At 39.5% G+C, this 27,341-nt stretch overlaps 1 protein-coding gene and 1 long non-coding RNA gene across 7 annotated transcripts in view; one reads left to right on the top strand and one right to left on the bottom strand.

The window, feature by feature from the left end:
* AEBP2 (AE binding protein 2) overlaps window positions 1–25,005 on the bottom strand; it is a 59,127-nt gene extending 34,122 nt beyond the window's left edge. For 2 of the 6 annotated variants that reach the window (XM_036455671.2, XM_045587816.1), the window contains exons 1-2: window positions 24,089–25,005; window positions 5,341–5,548 (exon numbers count right to left, since the gene is read on the bottom strand). In XM_036455671.2, the coding sequence (XP_036311564.1) occupies window positions 5,341–5,548; window positions 24,089–24,810 (930 nt within the window). In that variant the 5' untranslated portion in view covers window positions 24,811–25,005. The remainder of the gene's footprint in view (window positions 1–5,340; window positions 5,549–24,088) is intronic. The other 4 variants (XM_036455669.2, XM_036455674.2, XM_045587815.1 and 1 more) reach the window with 3 other exon arrangements.
* On the top strand, window positions 13,696–25,353 carry LOC123653160. The gene is made up of 3 exons (XR_006742800.1): window positions 13,696–13,948; window positions 16,235–16,237; window positions 25,344–25,353. It is a non-coding gene; the product is annotated as an uncharacterized LOC123653160 (long non-coding RNA).
* The last annotated feature ends 1,988 nt before the right edge of the window (window positions 25,354–27,341 follow it).

Here is a 27,341-nt window from a genome sequence, read left to right as displayed (position 1 = left end):
AGGTTTGATCCCCAATTGGGGGATGTTTCCCTTTCATATGGATGTTTCTCTCCTTCTCCCTTTCTTTCCCTCTCAAGAACAAAAAAAATCAATAAAAGCATATCCTCAGGTGAGGATTAAAAAAACAAACAAACAAAATGCAAAGTGACCTCCTAACATGGATTTCACCTCCTAGCAGAAATCTGATGTAACCCTGAGTCTACAAATGTCATTTTATGTAACATAAAGGGAATTGGCCTCATTCAAGTCTTTGAATAATATCCTACTGCCACCCGACTCCCAATCGCCCTCTGGTTCTCTCCCCTCAAACACACCAAAGGATGAATACAATTGCAAACTTAATAAAAGGTATACATATTTCTTCCTAGCAACTGTATTTAAAGTAAGAAATAGTTAAAACAGAAAGAACAGAAGATGAATGGATCTTAATGGATCGCTGAAATCCTACAAGATGAAACTGCATACCTATCAAAACACTGGGGTTTGAAATTTAATGTAATTAGTAAAACAGCTGTCTCGTTTTGGAAATGAAAGTATGGACACAAGAACCTAATTCTATTACATTTAACAAAAAAGACTAATCTTTTGCACCTATTTTTATTTTTTAAACAACAGAAAACAATCTCATGACTCTTTTTTAAAAGGGTATATTTGTAATTTGCTATTTAAATGGTTAGTATAACTTTTAATATAGAGTTAAGTATCCAACCACATTAAAAGGAAAGGAAAACTTAACTCCATCTGGCTTCAGACTATAAGTATAAAGTGGCACAGCAACGTAAATAGTTTAAAGGGGGATAAGGAAGTTTTTAAGCTGTTACATGATAGTTTTGTTTTTTTCCAAAGTAAAGTAGGATGAGAAAAAAAAAGGATTTAATGTAATATTTAAATCTTACTAACCCACTGCTACAGTAAAATTATCTTTCAATAATTAAAAGCACAAAGTCCTCTAGAGTTACCAATTTTTTCCTCATTTGCTTCTATTCCATTGTAATAGTTTAATACATATGTAGAAAAAAGAAATTTAAAAAAATTATGTCATCAAAATCTGCTCTTTTCCACTTACTATATACAGAAAGTAGAACAGCAATTACTGGGAACTAGAGGAAGGGAAGTTAAAGAAGTTATTATTTAATGGGTATAAACTTCAGTTTTGGATAATGAAAGGTTCTGGAGATGGACAGTGATTATGGTTGTTCAACAATGTAAATGCACTAATGCCACTGAAGTGTACACTTAAAAATTTTTTTCAAGTTCCAAATTTCAAAGAGGCCATTTAAATACACACACACACACACACACAGACACATACACACCCCAACCATCAGCTACTCTATTTTTTAATAATATACTTTTACTGATTTCAGAGAGAGGGAGAGGGAGAGAGAGATATAAACATCAATGCTGGGGGAATCATTGATCAGCTAGCCGCCTTCTGCAGGGGGTGCCCCCACTAGGGATCAAGCTTGAAATCTAGGCATGTGACTTTGACAAGAATCGAAACAGAGACCCTTTTAGTCCATAGACTGGTGCTCTATTCACTGAGAAAAACCAGCTAGGGCAACAGCTACTCTATTTTTAAGCATAAAACCAGACCAAGATTCACATGTTTTCAACTTCTCATTCATATTTTCATTCTAAAAGCATAGTCTGTATATACACCAATGATTGGTTTGTAGAAATAATTCAGATTTATTTTCTACATTTTTCCAATACATTTGTAGTTCAGCAATTAATGTCCTTCAAGAATGAGGATTCCGCCAAAACCGGTTTGGCTCAGTGGTAGAGCGTCAGTCTGCGTACTGAAAGGTCTCGGGTTCGATTCCAGTCAAGGGCATGTACGTTGGTTGCAGGCACATCCCCGGTAGGGGGTGTGCAAGAGGCAGCAGGTCAATGTTTCTCTCTCATCGACGTTTCTAGCTATCTCTCTCCCTTCCTCTCTGTAAAAAATCAATAAAATATTTTTGTTTTTAATTAAAAAAAAAAAAAGAGGATTTCTGCCAGACCAGCATCACTCAGTGATTGAGTGTCGAACTATAAATCAGGAAGTAATGGTTCGATTCCCAGTCAAGGTACACAATTCCTGGTGAGGGGTGTGCAGGTGGCAGCCAATCAATGTTTCTCTCTCATCATTAATGTTTCTACCTCTCTCTTCCTCACTGAAATCTCCTAAAAAATGAGATCTCCTTTCTATGGTCAAAAACTTGCTCTGGCCAGTTTTCTCAGTGGATAGAGCATCCACATGCTGGATTCTTTTTTTCTTTTTTTAATATATTTTATTGATTTTTCACAGAGAGGAAGAGAGAGGGACAGAAAGCCAGAAACATCGATGAGAGAGAATCATCGATCAGCTGCCTCCCGCACACCCCCCATTGAGGATGTGCCTGCAACCAAGGTACATGCCCTTGACCGGAATCGATCCCGGGACCTCAGTCTGCAGGCTGACGCTCTACCCACTGAGCCAAACCAGTCCCGACCACATGCTGGATTCTGGTCAAGGGCATGTACCTCAGTTGCAGGTTAGATCCCCATTTCTGACCTTAGGGCTCATGCAAGAGGCAACCAATTGATGTGTCTGTCTCTGTCTCTGTCTCTTTCTCTCTCTCCCCCTTCCACTCTCTAAAAAAGAAAAAAAGAAAAAATCAAAGGAAACAATTCTCAGGTGAGGATTAAACACACACACACACACACACACACACACACACACACACCTTAATATAAAGGCCCAGTTCACGAAATTCATGCACTGGGAATGGGGGTGGGGGTGGGGGTGTTTCCCCTCAGCCTGGCCTGGGCCCTTTCCCAGTCTGAGTGCCCTTGAGTAATGTCCAACTGACAGCTTAGGCCCATCTCCCATCCCATTTCCCATGGGGAGTAGGCCTAAGCCAGCAGTCAGACATCCTTAGCACTACAACGGAGGTGGGAGAGTCTCCCACAAACACTGCTGCATCTGCCAGCCATGAGCTCAGCTTCTGGATGAGTGGCACTCCCCTTGTGGGAGTGCACTGACCACAATGGGATACCTCCTGTATTGAGCATCTGCCCCTTGGTGGTCAGTGCACGTCCCAGGGACTGGTCGTTCTGCCTTTTGGTCAATTACATATTAGCCTTTTTATTATATAGGATGTTTTATATAATCTATGCATATTTGTGTGTGTGTGTGTGTGTGTATGTATCTTAAAATTAACCAGAGAAGAATCATTATTTGTAACCAAGTAATTTTATGAATAAGGATGCAAGAAATGACATAGGAGTTTTCATTTCAACAAATTTATACTTATTATAGAAATTAACAAGACTTCATTTCTAAGTCTATAATATCAATAAGGTGCATGTATCCCTAGCTGGTTTGGCTCAGTGGATAAAGCATCAGCCTGCAGAATGAAAGGTTGCAGGTTTGATTCCCGCTAAGGGCACATGTCCAGGTTGTGAGCTCAATCCCCAGGAAGGGGTATGCAGGAAGCAGCCAATTAATGATTCTCTCTCATCGTTCAAGTTTCTATCTCTCTTTCCCTCTCCCTTTCTGAAATTAATAAAGATATATACATTAAAAAATAAATAAGGTGTATGTAGTTGCAGTGACTACATGATACATTCCATCTATAAGTCACATTTTTTCTACAAATCTGTAAAGAGCTGAAAACAATTCTCATAAGACTGTGCGCCAGCTCAACTTGTAGAATCCAAAACTTAGAAATGTGAAATTCTTCCACATTTACTAAGAGAAAGCAGGGATCTTCTACATGGCTCGGAATCCTTTACATAGCTGCTAAGTCAAGTTACTAAAAAGTATCATGCCATGGCTCAAAAGACTACTGTAGTGATATACATATACCAAGTGACATCAAGCACTAAGTCACAGAAGGCAACTCAGTAATGAGTAGGAAATCAACTTGGTTAAGAAAATTCTCAGCCTGGCCAGCGTGGTTGAGCATCAACCTATGAACCATATCATGGTTTGATTCCTGGTCAAGGCACATGCCTGGGTTGTGGGCTTGATTCCATGTTTAGGGCTTGCAAGAGGAGATCAATCAAAGATTCTCTCTCATCAATGGTCTCTCTCTCCCTATCTCTCTCTCTCTCTCTCTCTCTCTCCCCCCTCCCTCCCTTCTTCCCTGAAATTAATATACATATAAATTCTTTTTTTTTTAAGAGAATTCTTACCAAAAACCTGATTGGGAAGGGGCAGGTGTAGTGTGGAGAAACCTGTTATCAAAGTTGCCTAACCACTGAGATGGTTAAAGAGTGAAAAACCATAGGATGAACACAGTTCAGTAGTATACCATCTAGTATCTACCCAGACGCCATATATATTAAATCTAATAAGACAAATGTTTACTCATCAACTTGAATATTCAAAAAGACTGCTAACACATTACAATATATTGTGACAACAGCAAATACTTCTTAAAAGAAGTTTTAAATGTAATATCACGGGTAAATATGTTAGGAGTGCTTATACGATTATATGTTTTTTGGTAAAAGATCAATAATAGAACCTCATTTTCAATACAACCCTGGAAACAGCTGCATACTCACTTAACCCTAATGATTTTAACCATTTTAGTATATCTCAACAGTGATGGCAGGGTGATGGAGAATGTGTGGCCTAATAAACTATCTGTATTTACAATGTAAAATTAATTTTAGAAAATGTACTAAATATGGCAATTATTTAAGACAAACCTAGATAAACCTGAAAATAGTATAAATAGTAGAAAAAATATTCTAAATATTTTGCTCCATTCCACTTTGACTCACCTAATTAGTTCAGCCCTTTATTTACTATCCAATAAAACTATCAGAACTGCCCTAGCCAGTTTGGTTCAGTAGGTAGAGCTTAGGCCTGGAAAGGATTCCAGTCAAGAGCTGACTAATTAGAACGTTTTATCTAACTCAGCTCTGATAAGACCTGGGAAAAGATGATCAGTTTTCACTCACAAATAGTAAATGCAGATTTTCATTTAATAGGACTTATTAAATGATACCAATGGTCTTTCCAGTTAATTTCAGCCTCAGAGATAATTTAGAACCACCCTAACAGTGCCAATTCTAAATGTCTTCAAACTGAAAACATCAGAATTTTGGAATGTACTATATTCATTTGTAATATTCCAACTATACTGTATAGTCCAATATACCTAAGAGCAAATTAAAGAGCACATCATATGTTCTATTTAACTTGATTGAATCAAGTGGAAATTTGCAAATAAAAGGTGGAAAAAAAACATTTGATAAAAATAAAGCCTTTACTTTGGAGGGGAAAAAAGCCTAACTATCCATTATAAATCAATAAAACTAATGAATACAGTGAGAAAAAAAAGAAATGACAAAACAAACCCCTCCTCGCTGACCATCTACATGTATGGAACGGATGTGATCTGCCAGATCTGGACTAGAGTTGAAGCAAGCCTGGCACTGGTCCCAACAACAATTATAGGCAATATTTTTGCTTGAAGAAGTAGTGCTTCCTTGTCCATTCATCATTGCTGGAGTTGAACGCCCACTGGAAATTGTGCTGTCTACATCCATTATAGTACTGCTTATGCTACAAAAGAAGAAAAAAGGCTGTGTTATTCCTAAAAATTCACTAACAAGAATATGATCTTATAAATATTTAATTAAGGTTAACATTTGATATTCTGCCTCAAACAAGGCATACTACCTGTATTTTCCATTAGAAAGTAACAAATAATTTCCTTCAAATTATGTAGTTGGCAATAAAGTACAAATCAAAGTAAAAAAAAAAAAAAAAAAAAAAAAAAAAGATGCTAGTACTGCAAAATCAGATATGCGATAAGTTAAGCAACTTTTGGCAGCTATGAATTCCCCAATACTATACCCTACAAAAACCAAACCAAACACACATACACATATATATATATATGCATACAGGTCACCACTTTGTATCAGTTCCATAGTTCTAAGCAAAATGGAGGAATAGTTTCCAGAATCAAAAGATTATTTTTACAATTTTGCAAATCACTTGATGACCTATTAATCTAAGACTATAACTGCTATCACATCCTACCTCTTTCCATCTCAAATAAGTTGGGAAATTTGTCTGTATTTTCCCTTCTAAAAAAAAAAGCAGAAGAGAAAAAACTGGGTGTAATAAATTTCTCTGATTTTATCCAAAGTCCAAATAAAATGTCTTTTAATCTAATCTAAAAAATTGACAATGTCAATCAATCCCCTTTATTTTTTATTTACTAAACAAAGTACGACATGTCAGTAACCTTTTTATTTACCAAAACTTTTGAGTAATTTTATTTTTTTTAATATATTTTATTGATTTTTTACAGAGAGGGACAGAGAGCTAGAAGCATTGATGAGAATCATGGATCAGTTGCCTCTTGCACACCCCGTACTGGGGATGTGCCCACAACCAAGGTACATGCCCTTGACTGGAATCAAACCTGGGACCGTTCAGTCCGCAGACTGACGCTCTATCCACTGAGCCAAACCGGTTCCAGCTTATTTGAGTAATTTTAAATACTCAAAATTTTATATCTTAAGAAATATAAAACAATTTCTCCTTCATTTTAAAAGCAAGTCACTTTTTAAAAAAATATCTTCCCAACAGGAAAACTGCGTGCAAGTAGCTTCAAATTTCAGAACAGTCAATGGAAAGAATGTTTTCAGATTAAACCCATCAAAAGCTATCAATAGCAACTTGCAATTTTGTACCAGTAAATTATAAAAATTGTATTACATTAATGGGTATGCTTCCCTACCCCAAGTTTTTATTACAGAAAATTTCAGACACAAAAAATGTATCTCAATCTGATACTGGCTATATGTAATTTGTTTTTCTCAATCATTTGCAAACATATTTCAACCATAATTATTCTAGCACACATTTTTCTAATAGTAAAAACATTTACTAATTCCATTCCAACCTTATTTGCTCATACCTAATAATTAAACTAAATTTGAACCTATTTATTAAGTTTAATGATTTGTGTCTAACAATAAATGCACCCCAAGAACTAGCAAAAACATTCTTGTGCCATGCTTCAGTTACAAAAAAAAGTCTTATCCTGGCCTGTGTGGCTCAGTGGTTGAGCACTGATCTATGATCCAGGAGGTCAAGGTTCAATTAATTACCAGGCAGGGTACATTCCTGGGTTGGGGGCTCAATCCCCAGTAAGAGCATGCAGGAGGCAGCCAATCAATAATTCTCTCTCATCATTGATGTTGCATCTCTCTTTCCCTTCCTTTCTGAATAAATAAAATGTATTTTTTTTAAAAATAGCCATTCCTTTCCCACTGAGCATCTGTATGAGACTAGATTTTCATCACATAGTTCAACCAAACTAATTTATTGCAAGAGGCACGGATAAGACCTAGCTGTTAAGACATTAAAAATGAAACACTGTCACTTTTATTTAACTGAGAAAGTTATTTTACATAAAAAAAAAAAAAAATACTCTTTAGGCTCTGTCTGGTGTGGTTCAGTGGATGGAGCCTGCATACCAAAGGGTGGAGGGTCCTGTTACCGGTCAAGATCATGTATCTGGCCGAAACCGGTTTGGCTCAGTGATAGAGCGTCGGTCTTCGGACTGAAAGGTCCCAGGTTCCATTCCGGTCAAGGGCATGTACATTGGTTGCGGGCGTATCCCCACTGGGGGGTGTGCAGGAGGCAGTTGGTCGATGATGTTTCTCTTTCATCGACGTATCTAGCTCTCTATCTCTCTCCCTTCCTCTCTGTAAAAAAATCAATAAAATATATTAAAAAAAAAAAAAAAAAAGATCATGTATCTGTGTTGCAGGTTTGATCCCTGGTCCAACTGGGGCACATGGAGGAGGCCGTCAATCAGTGTCTCTCTCTCACATCAATGTTTCTCTCTCCCCAACCCTTTCTTTCCATTCTCTCTTAAAAAATAAAAAAATTAAAAAAATAAATCAACAGAAAAATATCCTCAGGTGAGGATTAACAAAAAATAAAAGCTTTGGATTCTTCAGTAACTTTTTTAACAGTTTTATTGATATATAATTCATATTCCTAATATTTAAGAAACTAAAAGAGTCCTTAAGAGCAAATGTTTGGGTAACACTGATCTAGAGTATATATCAGGAGTAGGGAACGTCCGGCCCAAGGGCCATATAAGGCCCGCATAATCAATTTATCTGACCCTACCAAGGCATTAGGGGTGAGTTAATTAAATATTTGACCAAATATAGCAGACTAATTTTTAAGTTGATAATTTTGTATGGTCCTCGAATGGTGTTATAAATATCCCTTGGCAGAAATAAGGTTTCCTACCCCTGGTATATAGGGAGGAAAGCTTAACTGTCTCTGGAATGGAAAGAGTATGCTTGTGACCTGGAATATTTTTGTTTTATTCTGAGGTTAATTGTTGAATTTAAAATTCATTCTGAGGTCACATGAAGAGGGACATCTTTATTTGTAGTCTTCTTTTCAGCTGTGAGGAAATTCATTTGTGCTGTCGATTTTTCTGGCAACTTTAGGTCCTTCTTTTCCCCCCTGCTCTGAAATGATTTCTAGGCTTCTAAAATTTATGTCTAACTTTAAAGAAGAGTTGAGAACGAGGAAGAGGATATGGGCACATAATTTGAAATCAAATATAATGTATTCTTGTCACACACAAAAATTAAAATATAAGAATGTCCAATTCCTGTGAAAACACTGATTAGTAAAGTTGCAACTCTGCACTCCCGTTTCCCAACCCTAATTTAGGTCTATACATATCTATTCATAAAATTAGTCTGCAGTCACATGCCTTATGCTTTTCCCAATTAAACACCTTCCAAGAAGACTCACAAATTAACTTGCTGCATGCTCTCCTCTCCTAGGGGAGTAGCCAAGTGGCTAGTTCCAAATTAAAGAGCTAACATGAAACAATATTATGTTTTGTTGCATAAGTTTGAAGGGCTGGTCACTTTTGCATTTGTGATATGAAGTAAAGATAATTAAGATATAATTAAGTAATGGTGTCTTTCAAACAAAATGTCTATACTAAAAATACTTTTATAGCTCTGGATCAGTACAACTAAAGTATATACAGAGTCTGAAAGAGGAGCTGTACGTATCTGCAAGTCAAAATTTCATGACTAAGCAGCCAAAACAGAATTGAGAAAACAGAATAAAACAAACCCTACTTCAAATTTAAATTCTTCTAAAAGCTTTACTGTTTTTGGTTGATTTTATAAAAAATTTTTAGCTTATAAAAATAAATACTGCCCTGGCCAGTGTGGCTCCATTGGTTGAGCATCCTCCCATGCACCAAAAGCGTCACTGTTGGATTCCCCTATAGGGCACATAACAGGGTTTTGGCTCAATGCCCAGTGGGGAGTGCAGGAGGCAGCCAACTGATGTCTCTCACATCTTGTTTCTCCCTTTCTCCCCCCACTCTTCCTTCCTCTCTCCCTGAAATCAATAAAAACTTTTAAATAAATCCTAATACTATATTATGTCTTTTGTATTGGGTTCCATATTCATTTGGAAAAAAGTTTCATCCACTACTCAAAGTCTGTAAATTGTTTTTAGTTTACTTTCTCAACCATAGACCTCGAAATTGTCAAATTACTAATTATGAAATGGATAAGTACTTTCAAACTAGTTAAAAACCACTGAGCTATCTTATATACAGAATGACAGAAAGTATAAAATGTACCATAAACAAGGAAAACAGAATGAGTAAGGCATCTAACCACTTTTCTTCAGGATCTGGAAGTTAAAGAATGAGGTTCCACAAAAGTACCTCCCTAATCTCTAATGGACCAAGCTGTTTTATTTTAGTTCTATCAATAAAAAAGATAATCATTAAAAAGTCTTCAGTCCTGCCAAAACCGGTTTGGCTCATTGGATATAGTGTCAGCCTGTGGACTGAAGGGTCTCGGGTTCGATTATGGTCAAGGCCATGTACCTTAGTTGTGGATACATCCCCAGTAGGGGGTGTGCAGAGGGCAGCTGATCAGTGTTTCTCTCTCATCGATGTTTCTAACTTTCTCTCCCTCCCGTTCCTCTCTGTAAAAAATTAGTAAAATATATATGTATTTTTAAAAATTCTTCAGTCTTAATTTGTATCTTAATTATTCTAAAACAAATATTCTATATTAAGACTGGAACATGGTCTTCCACACAGAATGAATAAAAGTGGCATGAAAAAAGTGACAGTAATTCCATTGGTCTAAGGAATATTTAACAGAGTCAGAGCAAGTATTATAAACTTAGTTTATCTTTGTAATTGGTAACATGCTTTGGATAGAAATATACTATGTATAGTTTTCCAAAGTATTAATCAAATTGTAGGTAAACAAAACCACACACAGGAGTGCTAATCTAATCATATAGAGGCCTGACGCACGAAGATTGGTGCAAGAATGGGCCTTCCTTCCCCTGGCTGCCAGCACTGCCTTCACTCCCGCCTGGAGCAGCCATTCTGCTTTCCCATGCTGCCCAGAGGCCTGGAGCGGCTGGGGCGTGATGACACAGGCATCCTGTCCCCAGCTGCTCAGGTCCTTGTATGCAAATTAGCATGTCAGCTTTATTGGGTTGATTTGCATACACACTCTGATTGGCTGGTAGACACTTCGAATGTACAGTCAATTTGCATATTTCTCTTTTATTAGTATAGACAGCAGAGTAAGCTAATAGGCAATGTTTCATCTATCGAAAAAAAAATTATTTTTTTTGCCGCTATCTACTCAGATTACTGTCTCTCTCGCACTTAAAATCAAAATTATTAAAGGTTAAAATTCAAAATAGTTCAAAGTATTTAAGAGGATTTTATGTTTTTGAAAAGTCTGAGGTTGTATACTGATATTATACAACTTTAAGAGTAAAAACACTGAGTTATCCATACCATTCCTCACCCCCATTTGTTAGAATTATTTTGTGCCCTGCTCCTTATTCTAGGAATTGACAAAGGGACTAAAAGCTAAACTGAACCAGAAAAGGAACAGGCACTTCATGAAAATTAAAAACTGCCTGGCCTGTTACATTTTATGACTTTTTCTCAAGTAAGGAAGGATTATGTAATTCACTACCTCAAAATGTACATCACAAATAATGACACTATTTAAACCTGACTTCCCATTCTTTATCATAACAGCTTACTATTTCCTGTATATCCTGCTTTTGTTCTATGTGCCGTGTTGTCAGACTGAAATATGGTTACACCGATATTCATCCTCTCACATGCTATTACAACATGGCATCAAGAGATGGAGGGGTGAAAGGGGGAAACAGCTGGCGTGGCTCAGTGGTTAAGCCTTAACCTATGAACCAGGAGGTCACAGTTTGATTCCGGTCAAGGGCACATGCCTAGGTAGCAGGCTTAATCCCCAGTGTGGGGCATGCAGGAGGCAGCCCAATCAATGATTCTCTCTCATCATTGATGTTTCTCTCTCTCTCTGAAATCAATAAAAAATACATTAAAAAAAAAAAAAAAAAAGGTGGAGGGATTCTATTTTTTTTTTTTTTGGGGGGGGGGGGTCATCTATATTATCTCCCCTTGAATTAAAGTAGGACAAAGACTACTGCAAAAGTTATGATACTACCAGACATCTTATGGCTGTCATAAAGGCAGTACAGCTTCAGCTTAGCGCTCGCTCTCTCAGAACCCACAACTTGGGAGCCCTGAACTACCCTGTAAAGAAATCTGACTGCTCTGAAGACACCACGCAGAAGAGATCCTGCGAAGAAAGTTCATAGACCAAAGAATTTATATGCATATGTGCATAACCCATAGATATAAACCAGAGGTCACCAACCTTTCGGACCTCACAGACCACCGGTTGGTGACCGCTGATATAGACAATAGAAGAGTAAAGGCCTTATGGGCCTAGCCAGTGGCCATGGACAACAGGAGGTGGTGGCATATGTGGGGAGGGGTTTGGGATGGGAATGAGGGGATAAGGACAATTATGTAATACCATAATCAATAAAAAAAATTTAAATTTAATTAAAAAAGAAAAACAGTAAAGGCCTGACAAGGGGGCAGGTGTGAGGAGGAGGGAGTCAATGGGGAAAAAGGAGGGTCTAATACTTTCAACTATAAAGATAAATTTCAAAGAGAGATGCAGGGAGCCCCAGTTGTTTTAGCACCCAGCTGTTTGAGTATTTTGAGCTCAGGCACCACATATATGACAGATACATGAATGAGTTTTCTGTAAACTGCGGTCTCCAGCCTTTATGATTCTCCAAGTTGACACCAAGTGGAATGACCTAACCAGGTGAAACCTTGCTCAGATCAAAGATTCGTAAGCAAAATATTTGTTTTAAACCATTCAATGTTTGAGTTGACTGTCATGTAGCTACAGTAACTGAAACGTATTAACTAATTTAATGCTTACAATAACCATATGAGGTAAGCACTATTAGTATCCTCATTTTACAGGTTAGAAAGACTGAGACACAAAAGTATGTGACTTGCCCAAAGTCACATAAGAACATTCATTAATGCCAAAAGAAATTTAATTGCCACATTTACTAATTTGGGTGAATTACTGATTAAAGAAATAATTAAATAGAGCCAATATTATACATCAAAATAACTCACTCGAGTTTCATCTGGTATGCACACACCAGAAGTTGTTTCTTTGCTTTGGTACATCTATGGCACACACAAACAAAATATTATTTACATACAATTTGACTTATATGGGCAGATAGTTTTAATAACAAGATAAACTATTAAATACTAGAATCCATGGCCCGGTGCGCGATTTGGGCACATTGAAAGGAAATTAATTAGAAGGTGGCCGGTGGGGCAGGACTGGGCAAGACAGGATGGACACGCCCTGGAGACAACCTCCCAAGGTCCTCTTTGGCTGGCCACATCTGGGGTGGCATCGCAGCTCAAAGGGTGTCCGTCTACGGAGTGAGTGGGGTCTCTCGGCCTGGCCCGCAGGGATTAGGCTGAAACTGGCTCTCTCCAACATCCCCCAAGGGGTCCCACAGTGCGAGGAGAGGGCACTCTGCAAAGTTGCTGTCATACAGGATGTGAAATGAAAATTCAAGTGTGCAGTAACCAGACTCAGGGCTGACAGTGCCCCAGCAACATAACCCACAGCGAAGATGAAATCACATGGCCCCTCAAGGAATTAGGCTCCCTCCTCTCTGGTTCTGAGGTGCATCACCCAAAAGAACTGCTGCTGTCAAGTCACTGCAGCTCGGCAGCTTCTGTGTAAAGCGCCGCCCACTGGTGGTCAGTGTGCGTCATAGCTACCAGGCCATCTCTTAGCCTTTTATATATATAGACTAGAGGCCTGGTGCACAAAATTTGTGCTCAAGTAGGGTCCCTAGGCCTGGGCGGCGATTAGGGCCTATCAGGGCCTTCTTTCCCCTGGCTGCTGGCTGCCAGCCAGGGCCTTCCTTCATTCCACGCTGCCTCCTGGTGATCAGTGATGTCATAGTGAGCAATCGAACTCCTGGTCTGTCGAACTCCCGAGGGGACAATTTGCATATCAGCCTTTTATTACATAAGAGGATGACTCCTACAAGTCAATTAGCTTCATATGTCAGCCTGTTGACTGAAGGGTCCCAGGTTCAATTCTGGTCAAGGGCACATGAAGGCTTGATCCCCAGTTGGGGACTGTGCAGGAGGCAGCCAATCACTGATTCTCTCTCATCATTGATGTTTCTCTTTTTCTCTCTCCCTTCCTCTCTGAAATCAATAAAGATATGTTGTTGTTTTTTAATTAATTCAACCCAAAGCACGCTGCTCCACTGACAGCCTCTGCGTCTCGCTCTAGTACAACAGAGGCATGCTGTAAAGGACAGTAACAGCTTCACACTCTCTAAGACAGAGTTTCCAACTGTCATGAATACAGAACTGGCTGCCTTCACAAAGAACCAGAAGGACCCCGGTGTCCTTCACCACATGATGAAGAAACTAGACCTCAACTCTGATGGGCAGCTAGATTTCCAAGAATTTCTTAATCTTGTCAGTGGCTTGACATTAGCTTACCTTTAAGCGTCTGAAGAACCCTTGGAGCTGGCCTCCAGCCCCAGCCCCTTTCCTTCAAGCTTCCCAGTCATCATCATTTTCTCACAGACCACACACACCCTGAGTCCTGTGTACCTGCCACCCCATGCAGGCCGCTCATGCTGGTAGTAATAAAACATTTTTTAACACACACACACACACACACACACACACACACATTAATTTAAGATCAATCATAGAAAACAACACTATTTGAACATACAATATACAGATGATGTATTATAGAATTGTGCATATGAAACCTACATAATTTTATTAACCAATGTCACCCCAATAAATTCAATTAAAGAATTAAATAAATAAATAAATAAATAAATAAAGCAACAGGGTTACCCTGAGGTAGAACTTGTCCCACATTTAGAGCTAAAACAAATCTGAGCCTAACAATCTCAACATAAAATCCAACTCCAAAAATTCATCCCAGAGACAAAGGGACAATCATTTTAGTTTTTATTCACCAAGAACAAAAGAAACATGAAATTGAACTTAAATGGGATTAAGGAATTTAGACCATGTTAGATTTCTATATGGCCAACTCATTTTGCCTCCCAAATTGCTATGGTGCTATAGGATCTCAGATCTTTAAAATGGCAAACATTTTTTTTTTAAGTAAAGAGAAGAGCCTATTTTATTACATGTGTTACATATACACAAGTCAATTTTCCCCAACCTTCCTACTCAACTAAGATGGAAGGAATTCTGCTTTCTTATGATCTGATCTGTACTAAGAATCACATATAAATATCTCATTTGCAGTTAACTCCTAAACTTAAAGATGTTCAAATAGTTCTTAGTAACAAATTTAAGTGTGACTTTTTTTTAAAAGTATGATTTTTAAGGCAAGTAAAATATGTGGATGTCACATGAGATGATAATCAAAATTAATTGAAGGCACACTACAAATCATTAGCTAAAACCAAGGTATTATTACTATTATTACTATAATTACAATCTACTACTACTATAATTTAAAAAGATAAAATGGATTTTTCTAATCAAGAAAAAGACTATTCTCTGTCCCCACAATTATTTCTGTGAATAAAGACAAAAGATTTTCCCCCCAAGACCCAGCAGCACTCACTAAATTGGCCAAAAGGGACTTTATGTAACAATGATGAAATCCAGCCTATGGAAAGCAAGTAGGTTACATTCTTCAACCACCACTATGCACTGTGCACATTTTAAATTTGTTTCTCATCTCTAGTCTATTACCCTTTAAGATACTCCACCCACATCTTTCATCATCCAGCTTAAGAGATCAGCAAGCAACCATCTTCAAAAAGAATACTAGAGCCAAAACCAGTTTGGCTCAGTGGATAGAGCGTCGGCCTGCGGACTGAAAGGTCCTGGGTTCGATTCCAGTCAGGGGCATGTGCCTTGGTTGCAGGCACGTCCCCAGTGGGGTGTGTGTAAGAGGCAGCTGATCGATGATTCTTTCTCATCGATGTTCCTAACTCTCTAAACCTCTTCTCTTCCTCTCTGTAAAAAATCAATAAAATGGTTTTTTTTAAAAAGAATACTAGAAACATTTTACTTCAACACAATTACAATATAAGGAGTTATCTTTTACCTTGTTTACAGAAAAATGACTATATATGGCAAGAAGTTATGTTAAAAAATATGCTATGAGGACCACCACCCATTTTATATAGAAGCAACCACATATTTAGTGTTTGAAGCTAGTGTTAAATCATAAAAATATTTCTAATGAAAATGACTATACTAGTGCTCAACACCTCAAAAGACATGTGCAAATGGCTGCCATCATAAATTGAAAGCTACTAAAAAGTCTACTGCTAATTCATTCACTCTCAGTACTTTAACAAATATTCACTATTATAATTCATTCACTCTCAGCACAATTTTGTAATTTAGAAATGCATTAGCAAATGTATTTACTGAGAAATACTAATATCCTTCTAAAACGTGTTTTCTCAAATTGGTAACACTTCATCTTTCTAGAAACTCAATATAAATGAAAACCAAAAAGCAAATCAGGAACTTAAAAAAGTATTAACAGAAATAAAATGTCAATAAAGAGCTTCTATTCCCCATAAGAATGAATAACCACAACACAAAAATTAACTTGTATGTTTCATAGTCTTAAAATAAACCTGGGCTAAATAATCTATGTACATATATAAATATTACAAATGAAGGTTCAGAAATGTATATGAATTCTTTGCAAAAGAGAAAGGTTGAAAATTTAAAGTCATTTATTTATACGATTTTAATTTATTAAATTTCTAGTCAAGGTTGTTTAAACACACATATAGAGAGTACAGCAGCTAAGTCCAAACGTCTAAAACTAGGACTATGCCTTCTCAAGAAGCTTGTAACTCTTCCTCACCTCATTGGTTGTTGGTGAGGATACAATGAATTGTACTTTTATTTTTTTTTAAATATTTTTATTGATTTCAGAGAAGAAGGGAGAGGGAGAGCAGATAGAAACATCAATGATAAAAGAGAATTGACCGGTTGCCTCCTGCACACCCACACTGGGGATTGAGCTCACAACACGGGCATATGCCCTGACTGGAAATCGAACTATGACCTCCAGTTCATAGGTTAATGCTCAACCACTGAGCCACACTGGTCGGGCTGAACTGCACTTCTTAAAATCCTTTCTATAAGCTCAAGAGTCTTGGACTCTTAAGCAAACTAGATAGTACTAGTTTTCTCTTAAAATAATATGCAAATTTATTTTTTTGTTGGCAAAGTCTGCTCTTCAAAATCATTCAAATATTCACACCTCCCCCCCCCCCCCCCAAATAGTCTTTCCACATATGCCATTAAAAAGAATTGGGCCCTGGTAAGGTGGCTCAGTAGGTTGAAGAGTCGTACTATACAACAAAAAGATTGCTGACTCAGTTCTCAGTCAGGTCACATCCCTGTGACCAGTAGGGGCGCTTTTGGATGCAACTGATAGATATTCTCTCTCTCTCTCTTTCTCTCTTTCTCTCTCTCTCTCTCTGTCTCTGTCTCTGTCTCTCCCTCCCTCCCTCCCTCCCCACCTTTCTCTCTCTTTATAAACATAACATCAGGTAAGGATTTAAAAAGGGGGTGGGGGAGATATAAGGCATAGAATGGTTCTCCTTGTTTCATGCAGCCACACCTAATGGCAGTGAGAAAGAAAGAATATCTATTAGGTCAGCGTTTTTCAACCGCTGTTCCGCGGCACACTAGTGTGCCGCGAGATGTTGCCTGGTGTGCCGTAGGTGCAGACAAGAATTTTATAATTTTTCACTATTTTGTTTACTTAATATTTCATAATAAAGTAATAATAAAATACTTTCTTTGTGTTTATTTGATTCCTATTCAAGAGAATTACTTTATATATAGTCAATATAGGCACAGAGTTAAATTTTTTAACATTTTCTAATGGTGGTGTGCCTCGTGATTTTTTTCATGAAACAAGTGTGCCTTTGCCCAAAAAAGGTTGAAAAACACTGTATTAGGTGTATCCATATTTAGTCAAATTCAACCAACTACTGAGTTACTGAATATAGGCAATGCAATAGATGAGTCTAAGTAGGTATATGCTGAAGTAAAAAGATAAATCGGACCTAATTTTAATCTTACAAATGTAAGCCTAGAGAAGACGAACAAAAATGATATTTCAATATTAACACCATAAAAATAAATTAAGAATTCTGGTGATATTTGAATTCAGAAGAACCTACCTAAAGTATCTTTGAGATCCTGAATATAGCAAAGCCACACCTGTAATATTCTCAGTTTGTCTGGAGTGGTGGGAACCTTTTTTCTGCCAAAGGCCATTTGGATATTTATAACATCATTTGTGAGCCATACAAAATTATCAATTTAAAAATTAACTAACTCACCTGTAACACTTAACTAACTCACCTGTAATGCCTTGGCAGGGCCAGACCAAATGATTGTGAAGGCCATGGCAGATGTTCTTCACCCCTGGTCTAAAGGATAGCTCCAAATTATATTATGGTCAAAAACCCTCACTTTAAAGAAAAAGAATCTTAAGTTCAGAGAAATGAAATGATTTGCCAAATTTTCTGTAGGCAGGATTTAGTAAAACCAATACTACAATATTGATTACTTATTCCCACTAGAGTATTTTTTCCACATCTCTGTGCATGAGAAATGGGAGAGTAAATGACTCTATAAATTAAATACAAGCCCTTTTCTGTTTCACATATTCTATTTCACTTATTCATAACACTAAGACGTTTCTCCTATTTTACAAGTAAACAACTTCTGAGATGGTTAAATTAAAATAACCCAAGTCTTTCTGACAGAAGGTTCATGTTTTTTTACTACACAATGTTCCTTTACTTATTTCAGCAATAGATATGTCTGGAGAGAGGGGGAGGGTAAGCTATTGTTATAATTAAATCCAAGAAAAAATTCCTTCTCAGAAATAGTAATTTATCTGTCTTAGAGACAACTCAGAAAATTTGATTTTCTTTCCTTTGATTCAGTTTCCCAAGCATGATTTTTTTTCCCAAATGTCTATCCAAGCTCAAGCCTCTTCATTTCACACCTGTAGTATTCCTCTAACCTCCTAATTGGTCTCTCTGCTCCAAACTCTCCTTCTCTTCTTTCACCACATAGAGTTAATTTTCCTGTTTCAGGAGTTTCATCATTCATCCAAAATATATTTAAGAATACTTACTAATAAAGTAAGTGTCAAGGACTGTGTCAGGTGCTGCGGATACAGCATGGTCAAAAGAGACATGGTTCCTATTCTCAGGAACACACAGGAATTATTCATGGAAAATAATATAATGCAAGAATAAACTATTTCCCATACTCACAGCTGTAAGCCTACTTTTGCCTCACCCTGTATTTGTTAAATACCTATCACATAGTAAACGCTTAATAAATTGTGCTATATATTCTATATGTAATCCCCACAACAATTTATTATTATTCCCCTTTTGCAGATAAGAGACCTAAAATAGTAGTAATTCAATAAATAACTTAAATAAATGTCCCATGGTCACCACCTTAAGTGAATTCCAACTCCAAACATTCTGACTCATAACTCACTTCTCTCCCAATACTTCCCCTTAATTTCAAGTTTTTCACTAACTTTGATAAAATGTTAAAGCATTTTTATACAGTAAATGCTTTTAAACAGTGGTGTTTAAAAAAAGAAGCAGCTCTCTAGTAACTATCCATTTCAGATTTCCATACTCACACTCATTTTTATAGAAATTTTCCATTTCAGAGTTGTCAAATCTTTTAACATTTACTATGCACCTCTGGTCTCCTCTAAATAGGTAATTCTTAGACCAACTCATTTGAAAAGTTGCTGGTTTCACCAAAACCTGTTTGGCTCAGTGGATAGAGTGTCAGCCTGCGGACAGAAAGGTTCCAGGTTCGATTCCGGTCAAGGGCATGTACCTTGGTTGTGGGCACATCCCAGTAGGGGGTGTGCAACAGGCAGCTGATCGATGATTCTCTCTCATTGATGTTTCTCTCATCCCTCTCTCTTCCTCTCTGTAAAAAAAATCAATAAAATATATTTTTTTTTAAAAAGAAAAAAGAAAAGTTGCTGGTTTCTGCTCAGAGAAAAGTATCTATAAATTTTGCATACAATGTCACAGGCAAAGCTGTCTTTAAACTCATCAATACCAAATATAATGATCCAATCAAGGACATCTAATCTTGGCCCTCAGTTTATAGTCTCGTTTATTTATATAAATTCTATTGTTGGTTTTTCAATTTAATTCTAATCAATGAGTACTCACCATATCCAAGGCATTGTGTTAAATTCAAAGTTCTAAACCAGCTAAACTATCCCTGCTCTCAAAAATATACCAATGAACAACAAAAAGAATAAAACAAGCATCAAAATAACATGGATTCTTCAAAACAGTTCACAGGAGTCATTAACAAAAAATCTCTTAGACCTTAGAACACCTTCATGGTAAAAGCTAACCCTGTTTTGCAGCTGAGGAACTAAGGCTCAAAGATATTACTTAAAATCATAATACAGGCAAGACTAAAATGTGAACTGTTCCCTTTGACTCCAGATTATAGGCTCTTTTTATTATAATACACCACATCCCTCTACCTAGAGCACCATAAAAGAAGAGAAAAAAAATAGAAAAAGAAATTAAAGCCAAGTTTTAAAAGACCAGAAAAGGGGTTTGTTGTGTATTTTGATGGGTTTTGAAAGGTGGTCTCAAGTCATCAAAAATCTGATGACATGGCTCAGTGGTTGAGCATCCACCTATGGGGACCAGGGGAGGTCACAGTTCGATTCCTGGTCAGGGCATATGTCCAAGTTGCGGGTTCCATCCTCAGTGCAGGGTGTGCAGGAGGCAACCAATTAATTATTCTCTCTCTTCATTAATGCTTCTACCTCTCTCTTAATCAAAATAAAAGGGTGGTGAAAAAGAGGTAATTCTAGAAACTCTGAAGAGCTGACTGCTTCAGAGATGAAAGGGGTAGTGAAAAGGAGTTTAATTATGCATTATGAGCAAAATATTACTCTACATAAAGGTATTTTATTGCCTCAAACAAACAGATCCTTAATAAATCTTGACAATAACCTTATCAACCTTCTAGTATTAATCTGATTTTAAAATTTAGCCTCTATCTTAGAAAAGGATTTCCTGAACCATACTATAGGGAAATTGAGCAACATAAGTCTGTTTTCCCAATTTCAAAGCAATCTTATTTTTTTTAAATAAATCTTTATTGTTCAGATTATTACAAATGTGATCCTCTTCCCCCCCTCAATTGCTCTCCTTCACCAGGTTCCCACCCCACCCTCTGTCCTTTCCCCATCCCCCATTGTCCTCATCCATAGGTGCACAGTTTTTGTTCAGTTCAAAGCAATCTTAATTATACCTGTTTACAACTCCCAAAATTGACAAATTTTGATCCACAAGATGGTAAGGGCCTGTGACCTTTGCTCAACATTTAAAATAAGTTTCATTCTACATGCCCTTCCCTTTTACCTATCCTCATGCAGGCACTTTTCATTTGATACCTAGATTTACCCATAAAGACTAATAAAAGTGGCTGAAAGAGGCCTTGGCTTTTTCAAAAATAAGTCATGGTTTATACTCTAGTTGGTGTTGGAGGAAAGGGAGAGAGAATTTAAAAGAGACAACCACAGAATGAAAGAGATTATTATTAATTCACTTATATAGGATAAGTAGCTCAGAGTACTTTCAATGTAAGTAAAATCTGATTCAATAGCTAAAACGAATTTGTAAACTAAAAGAAATTTGAGGCATTTTAAATTCTAAAATTGTATTTAAGATAGCCTCTGAAATTAACTTAGAAGGTGGTAACTTTTTAAAAAATACTTAAACTTAGATTCAAAGTAAAAGAAAAACTAGTTTTTAGTGTTCTCGCACAGCTAAATATCCCCTCCCCAAAAGAAAATTTCATTATCTCTATAACCAAAGTAAATTACCATCAACTTTAAGTTTGCCAACCTTACTAAAAGAAACACAATAATACACTTACATGGTTTTGAATAACTTTCTCCTGGGGAAAAGAATCAATGTTTTTTGTACCAAATGTCATTTAATCATTTTATAAATTAGTTTTCATCACACGACACTTTCAATACATGATTATAAAGAGACACCTTGAATCACAAGCTTCAAAAAATCTATGTGTTTATATTCTTTCTTAAGAAGCTCTTACAGTTAAAAGTATTTAAGATATTTCAACAAGTTCTAAAATATGTTAAATTCAAAGACACTACCTAATTTCAAAGTGTTAGAAAAAAATATCCTGAGACAGTAAATTCTAATGACAAAATCGTTGTGATAGAATTGCCTCAAGTTTTTTTTAAAGCACTTTAAAACCACAATATCCCTTCATCAGTTACAGAAATAAAGACTTCCTACCATGAAATCAATCTACAAAATCCACACAGATTAGTGTAATCTGCAGGACAATTTGTAAGAATTATGAATCCTTTCCAATCTTAAAATAGTTCTTTAACTCAATGACAACAGGACAACAGAATTAAGATTATCAAGACCACAACCAGTTTCACTAGTAATTTAAGGCTTTTTCAATAGAAGTAATCAATCTACTACCTTGAAATGGTAAAATTACAGTATTTTGTAGTTTCCAATGCTTAAGCATTAAGAAAAGCAAGTATGCTTAGTTATCAAGTTTTAACCTTATTTGGACTTGTGGCACCAATTATCTTACTCCTTACTCTGAAGTATGATATTAGAAGTAGATACTCAAGTAAATATGCAATAAATATAAAATGAGGCCAAAACTCCACTTCCTGAAATACTACTTGACCAATAATTCATTGTCTCCTAATAAAAGGATTGCAGTGGACAAGATATTAACTGAAACAAACAAAAACTGACACATACAGCTTCTTATTTAAGGTGCAATATTCTTACTCTTGTGAAATGGAAACAGCAAGGACTTAAGAACCTTTGTTCAGCTTCACCACTACCATTCTACTTACTGTTTTTAGGAAGACACTCAACTTGCTTCTTCATCTGGTAAATAGAAGCCAAAATAATACCTAGTTTGCACCAAACTGTGAATGAAATGACTGCAACATTTAAATTGTGCAGTGCTAAACAAGTGTGTGTGTGTGTGTGTGTGTGTCTCCATAACCAAATAGAAGAACTGTGGAAACTACTAACTTTCAAATATCTTCAGGTACCAATGAAGGATCCACAAGTAATAAAACAATAAATAACGCATTCTTCATTGTGCAGTTCACATCAATTTCTAATTCTCTTTAAGACATTCTCCTTCCTGCCATGTCTACACAGTTGGTACAATTTTTCTAAGGTTTGCACAGTCTGTTTTACCCCAGCCAAGATGTCTTAACTCGATATCAAAGTGTCAAACAGATCCTAACACTGTATTTCCAAAATATTTAGGGCCTTACATTCCTTATCACATTCATTTTTATCAGTTACCAATCGTTACTCCTAGAATTTTAGAACACTTAAAACTTCTAAATCCAAGTGAATACAGATTATTTAAAAACAGACTGCTCTAAACATTAGCAGACCGTCAAAAATAAATGCTAATACACTTCAGAAGCAGTACAACATGAATGAGGCCGTGCTGTTGTTAAAAAGTATACACTAAGAACCAATCACTTAAAATGTGAAGTTTCCCAAAGAGACCAAAAATAACAGTAACAATCGAAACCTACTACTGCAATGGTTTTAACGTCCCGGGGGAAAAAAGCAAGCGCATTTCTGGTCAGTCCCCAGTTCCTCCCAACGAACTCTCCTTAGAAGAACGCTAATTCCTGCAGAGCTCTCCAACCCGGGACTTCAACAACTACCACCACCTAAACTCAGAGAGACATCAAACCGCCTACCATGCTGCGGGCACCTTCGAGAGCCTATTCCGTCCGTCCCCCTTCCAACTCCCTCCGGTTCCGCCAAGATATCTGAAAAGCCGTTAACATTCACCTTTTCTTTTTCGACAACAGATTGATTCGCTCTCAACTTTCTCCCAGATTTGTTCGCGGAACCAACCCATACAAGTTATTTACATCCCTTTGGAGACCGCGCTAACGGCTGCCTGGGAGGCATTTGGGGAGCTGCGATTACGCAGAAAAGAACTTTTTTTTTTTTTTCCTCTTTTTTGCTTTTTCTAAGAAGAGGGGTCTCCTCCCCCGAACAAGGAAGTTCTGCGAAAATCCAGGCGAGACCAGCCATGTTGGAAAACACTTGTCAGTTGCAGTTGTGACAAGTGTGGGCGCTCCGGGCGGACGCTAACCTCGTGGGCCGGGGGGTGCGCTCCTGGGGCCTCGCTCCGGCTCCCGCGGGGAGGATCGGGGGCTTGCGCGGGGGGCGCGCTCCGGGCCGGGCGGGCTGTCCTCGGGTCCGAGCCGGGGGGCGCGCGCGGAGGGGGGCAGAGGGGTCCGGGAGTTGGGAGCCGCTATCCGCAGCCAGAGGGGCGGGGCGGCCGGGAGGTTTCCGAGCGGAGCGCCTGGGGGAGGGGCCCTGGGTGCGGGGAAACGGGGGGCTTCTCAGCCCCCAAGAGTCCTCCCGTCCCCGTCCCCCCCCAACAAAAAAAAAAACCCGGCCAGGGAGCGCAGGAGGAGGAGGGAAGGGAGAGAGGGACCGGGAGCCAGGGGGACGCTGCCGGCGCGCACTCACCTGTCCTCCGAGTCCATGCGGCTCAGGGGTTCCCCGTCCGACGACATCTCCAAACTGCCGCGCCGGCCCCCGGAGGTCGCGCTGCTTCCGCCGCCCCCGGTGCCGTAGCCCTCGTCGCCGCCGCTGGAGACGACGCTGCTGCTGCTGCTGCCGCCCCCGCCGCCGCCGCCGCCGCCCTGGCCGCCCCGCGGTCCCTTGGGCTCCTCCAGGCCCTCCTTGCCGTCCCCATCGCCGCTGCTGCTGCTCGCCGCGCCCGGGCTTAGCGAGCGCGTCTCGTCGCCGCTGCTGCCGCCGCTGCTGCTGCCCACCAGGCTCTCGGCGCTGCTCTCCTCCTCGCCGCCGCCGCTGCTGCTGCCCTCGTCCTCCTCCTCCTCCTCCTCCTCCTCTTCCTCCTCGTCCTCGTCCTCGCCGGCCTGGCTGGCGCTCTCGGGGCTCGGCTCCGACATGGTCTCCGCCTCGCCGCCCCCCACGCCGGCGCCCCCGCCGCCGCCGCCGCCCCCAGCGCCCCCGGCGCCGCCGCCGCCGCCGCCGTTCAGCAGCAGCGCCGCCACCGCCTGGGCCTCCGCCTCCGCTTCCTCCTCGTCCTCGTCCTCATCCTCCTCCAGGGGCTCCGCCCGGCCCCGCGCCGCCGCCGCCGCCGCCGAGCCGGGGCTGCCGGGGGGCAGAGGGCTCAGGCGGGAGAGCTCCTCCAGGTCGGCCATGTCGGTGAGCGCGGCGGCCATGGCGGCGCCTGCTCCTCCCTCCTCCCCGCCGCCGCCGCCGCCGCCGCCTCCCTCTCGCGACTCGGCTCCCTCCCGCGCCCCCTCCTCCCTAACGCCCCAAACTCCGCCGACGCCGCCGCCGCCGAGCGAGAGGAGGGCCCTCGGGCTGCGTCAGCCGGCACACGCGCTACGGCGCCCGCGCGGGGACAGCGCGCACGCGGGGACGGCGGCGCGCCTGCGCGGCGGCTCCTCCCCCGCCCTCCCCCCCCCTCCCCCCCCCCCGCGCCCCGCGCCCCCACCGGCCCCGCCCCGCCCTCCCGGCCGCAGAGCGCGCAGAGTTCCCCTCGGGCCTTCCCACGCCTTCCCGGGCCGGGCCTCGCAGCGGGCGGGCGGGACGCGCTGAACAGAAACTGGAGTGCCCGCGGGGATTTTAACAGCCTCGCGCGTTCTCACGGCAGTACGGCAGTCATTCATTCATTCGTTCGTTCGTTCATTCATTCATTCATCCATCCCAGGGGCGTCTGGGGAGTGTCCCCAAGAGCACGGGCACTGAGCCCAGAAATCAGTGCCCCAGAAATCGAACAGAGAGTCCTGGGCTTCGGAGAGCTTACAATCTGAGGAGGAGAGGCGATTTAAAAGAATAACCATACATTAACACAGTGCAAGGTGCCGCATCCTTAAGCGCCGGCCTAGAGCCACAGGTTTTACTCCAACCTGCGTTTGAATCCCTCGAGGAAGAGGTTCAATCCGTCTCAGAACAAGGACAGCCTGACTGTTGAGGAATCTTTCAACTTTTTGGTTCCTGAGCCCTTTGGAATAATGCTTTATAACTGTCACGCTTCCTAACATACAGCGAATGAACTTCGAAATGCCATCGAGATTTATTAACCACTAACTAATCCTTACTTTTTTTAAAAAATGCAGTCTCTTATACTTGGGACAGTTTTCATCCTTTATCTTCTGGAATTGATCTTGGCATTCCACATCCTCTCCAGAGTTTTTATCATAATATATTTTGTGTTTGAACTCTTTTATTTATCATCTTACATTTCCTTTTGATAAAAATGTGTATATAAATTGAAATGTAAGGGTAGTTTATAAATTCTCTGATCATAAAAACTCTTAAGTCTTATAATTTCAACTGAAAAAACAAGTTGAAAGTATTTATAAATAAACATAAAAGTAAAATTTTGTTGGGAATGCATCTTACAGAAATGGAATTGGATGAATTGTTTTTTTCAACCAGCCTATTTTATCTGTGGATGAGTATTACTAGTATGAGAATGAACTCAGCATTAATTCTATTCCAAGTTTTCGATTCCATGAACATAAGCATTGAGAAAACTAGTCCATAGACATAAGTAGATGAGAATGGACTTTTGTAATACTAATGCCATTTATTGAAACTCATTCCAAATTATATGCCCAGAAACCGCATAAAGATCTAACAAAGAGAAAATATGTTTAATGATCTATCAGCTGACAACTCTGATTAGGTTCTCTTTCAACTTGGTTGAAATAAGCAACTGAAAACCACCTGATTTACAAAAGGAAGTTTTAACACATTCTGTTTCTCCAGTCCATTGTTTCTTTTTTATTGTCTGGAAGGTTTTGCATCCCCCTCCTGGGTATTACACTTTATAAGATTTGGGCTGGGAAAGAATTATGCCATTCTTTTGTAAAGTAGGGGAGGGGCAATTGGGATAAGGGAGACAGGAAAGGAGGGTGCTGTCACTCTGACCCCGGGGCACATTTTCAGGCAGATAGTTTTGGGGATGGCTGTGGATGGGAAGTAAGGATCAGAGAACTGAATACTTGAAAACATATTCTCCTTGCTCATGCACATCTTGGAAAATCTTCAAATAGCTTTGAGTACCCCAGTATTATGTCCACTCCCCTAGGCCTTGGTCAGCTTTTATATTCCATAAGTTGCCTCAAGGAAAAGCAAAAATAGAAAGAATAAATAGTAAGAGGCATTATGATTGACAGATACTTTCAGAGGGGTACGATGCAAAATACTGACCTCAAACATTTTAACCGCCATGCCATTCTTTGAGATAGACAATGTATTTTCGTCCTGTGGTGTAATTTGAGAGCTAGTCTAGCGCAGCTGGTAAGGGTCAGTTGGTTGAGCATTGTCCCATGAACCAGGAGGTGGGGGCACATGCCCAGTAGGGGGCGTGGTCCTCAGTAGGGGGCGTGCAGGAGGCAGCTGATTCATCTCCCTCTTTAACCTTCCTCTCTCAGAAATTAATTGTAAAAATCTTTAACAAGCCCTCACCAGTTTGGCTCAGTGGACAGAGCGTTGGCCTGCGGAATGAAAGGTCCTGGGTTCGATTCCGGTCAAAGGGCATGTGCCTTGGTTGCGGGCACACCTCCAGTGGGGGGGGTGCAAGAGGCAGCTGATCAATGATTCTCTCTCATTGATGTTTCTTACTCTCTATCTCTCTCCCTTCCTCTCTGTAAAAAAATCAATAAAATATGTTTTTTAAAAATCTTTAACAAAAATAACTATTAGAAAAGTTAAAAGTATATACTGTGCTAAGTGTATA

This window comes from Pipistrellus kuhlii, unplaced genomic scaffold, assembly GCF_014108245.1.
Source record: "Pipistrellus kuhlii isolate mPipKuh1 unplaced genomic scaffold, mPipKuh1.p scaffold_m20_p_3, whole genome shotgun sequence".
NCBI lineage: Eukaryota > Metazoa > Chordata > Mammalia > Chiroptera > Vespertilionidae > Pipistrellus > Pipistrellus kuhlii.
Note: the sequence above shows the minus strand (reverse complement) of the source record. Positions and strands in the feature narration are given on the sequence as shown.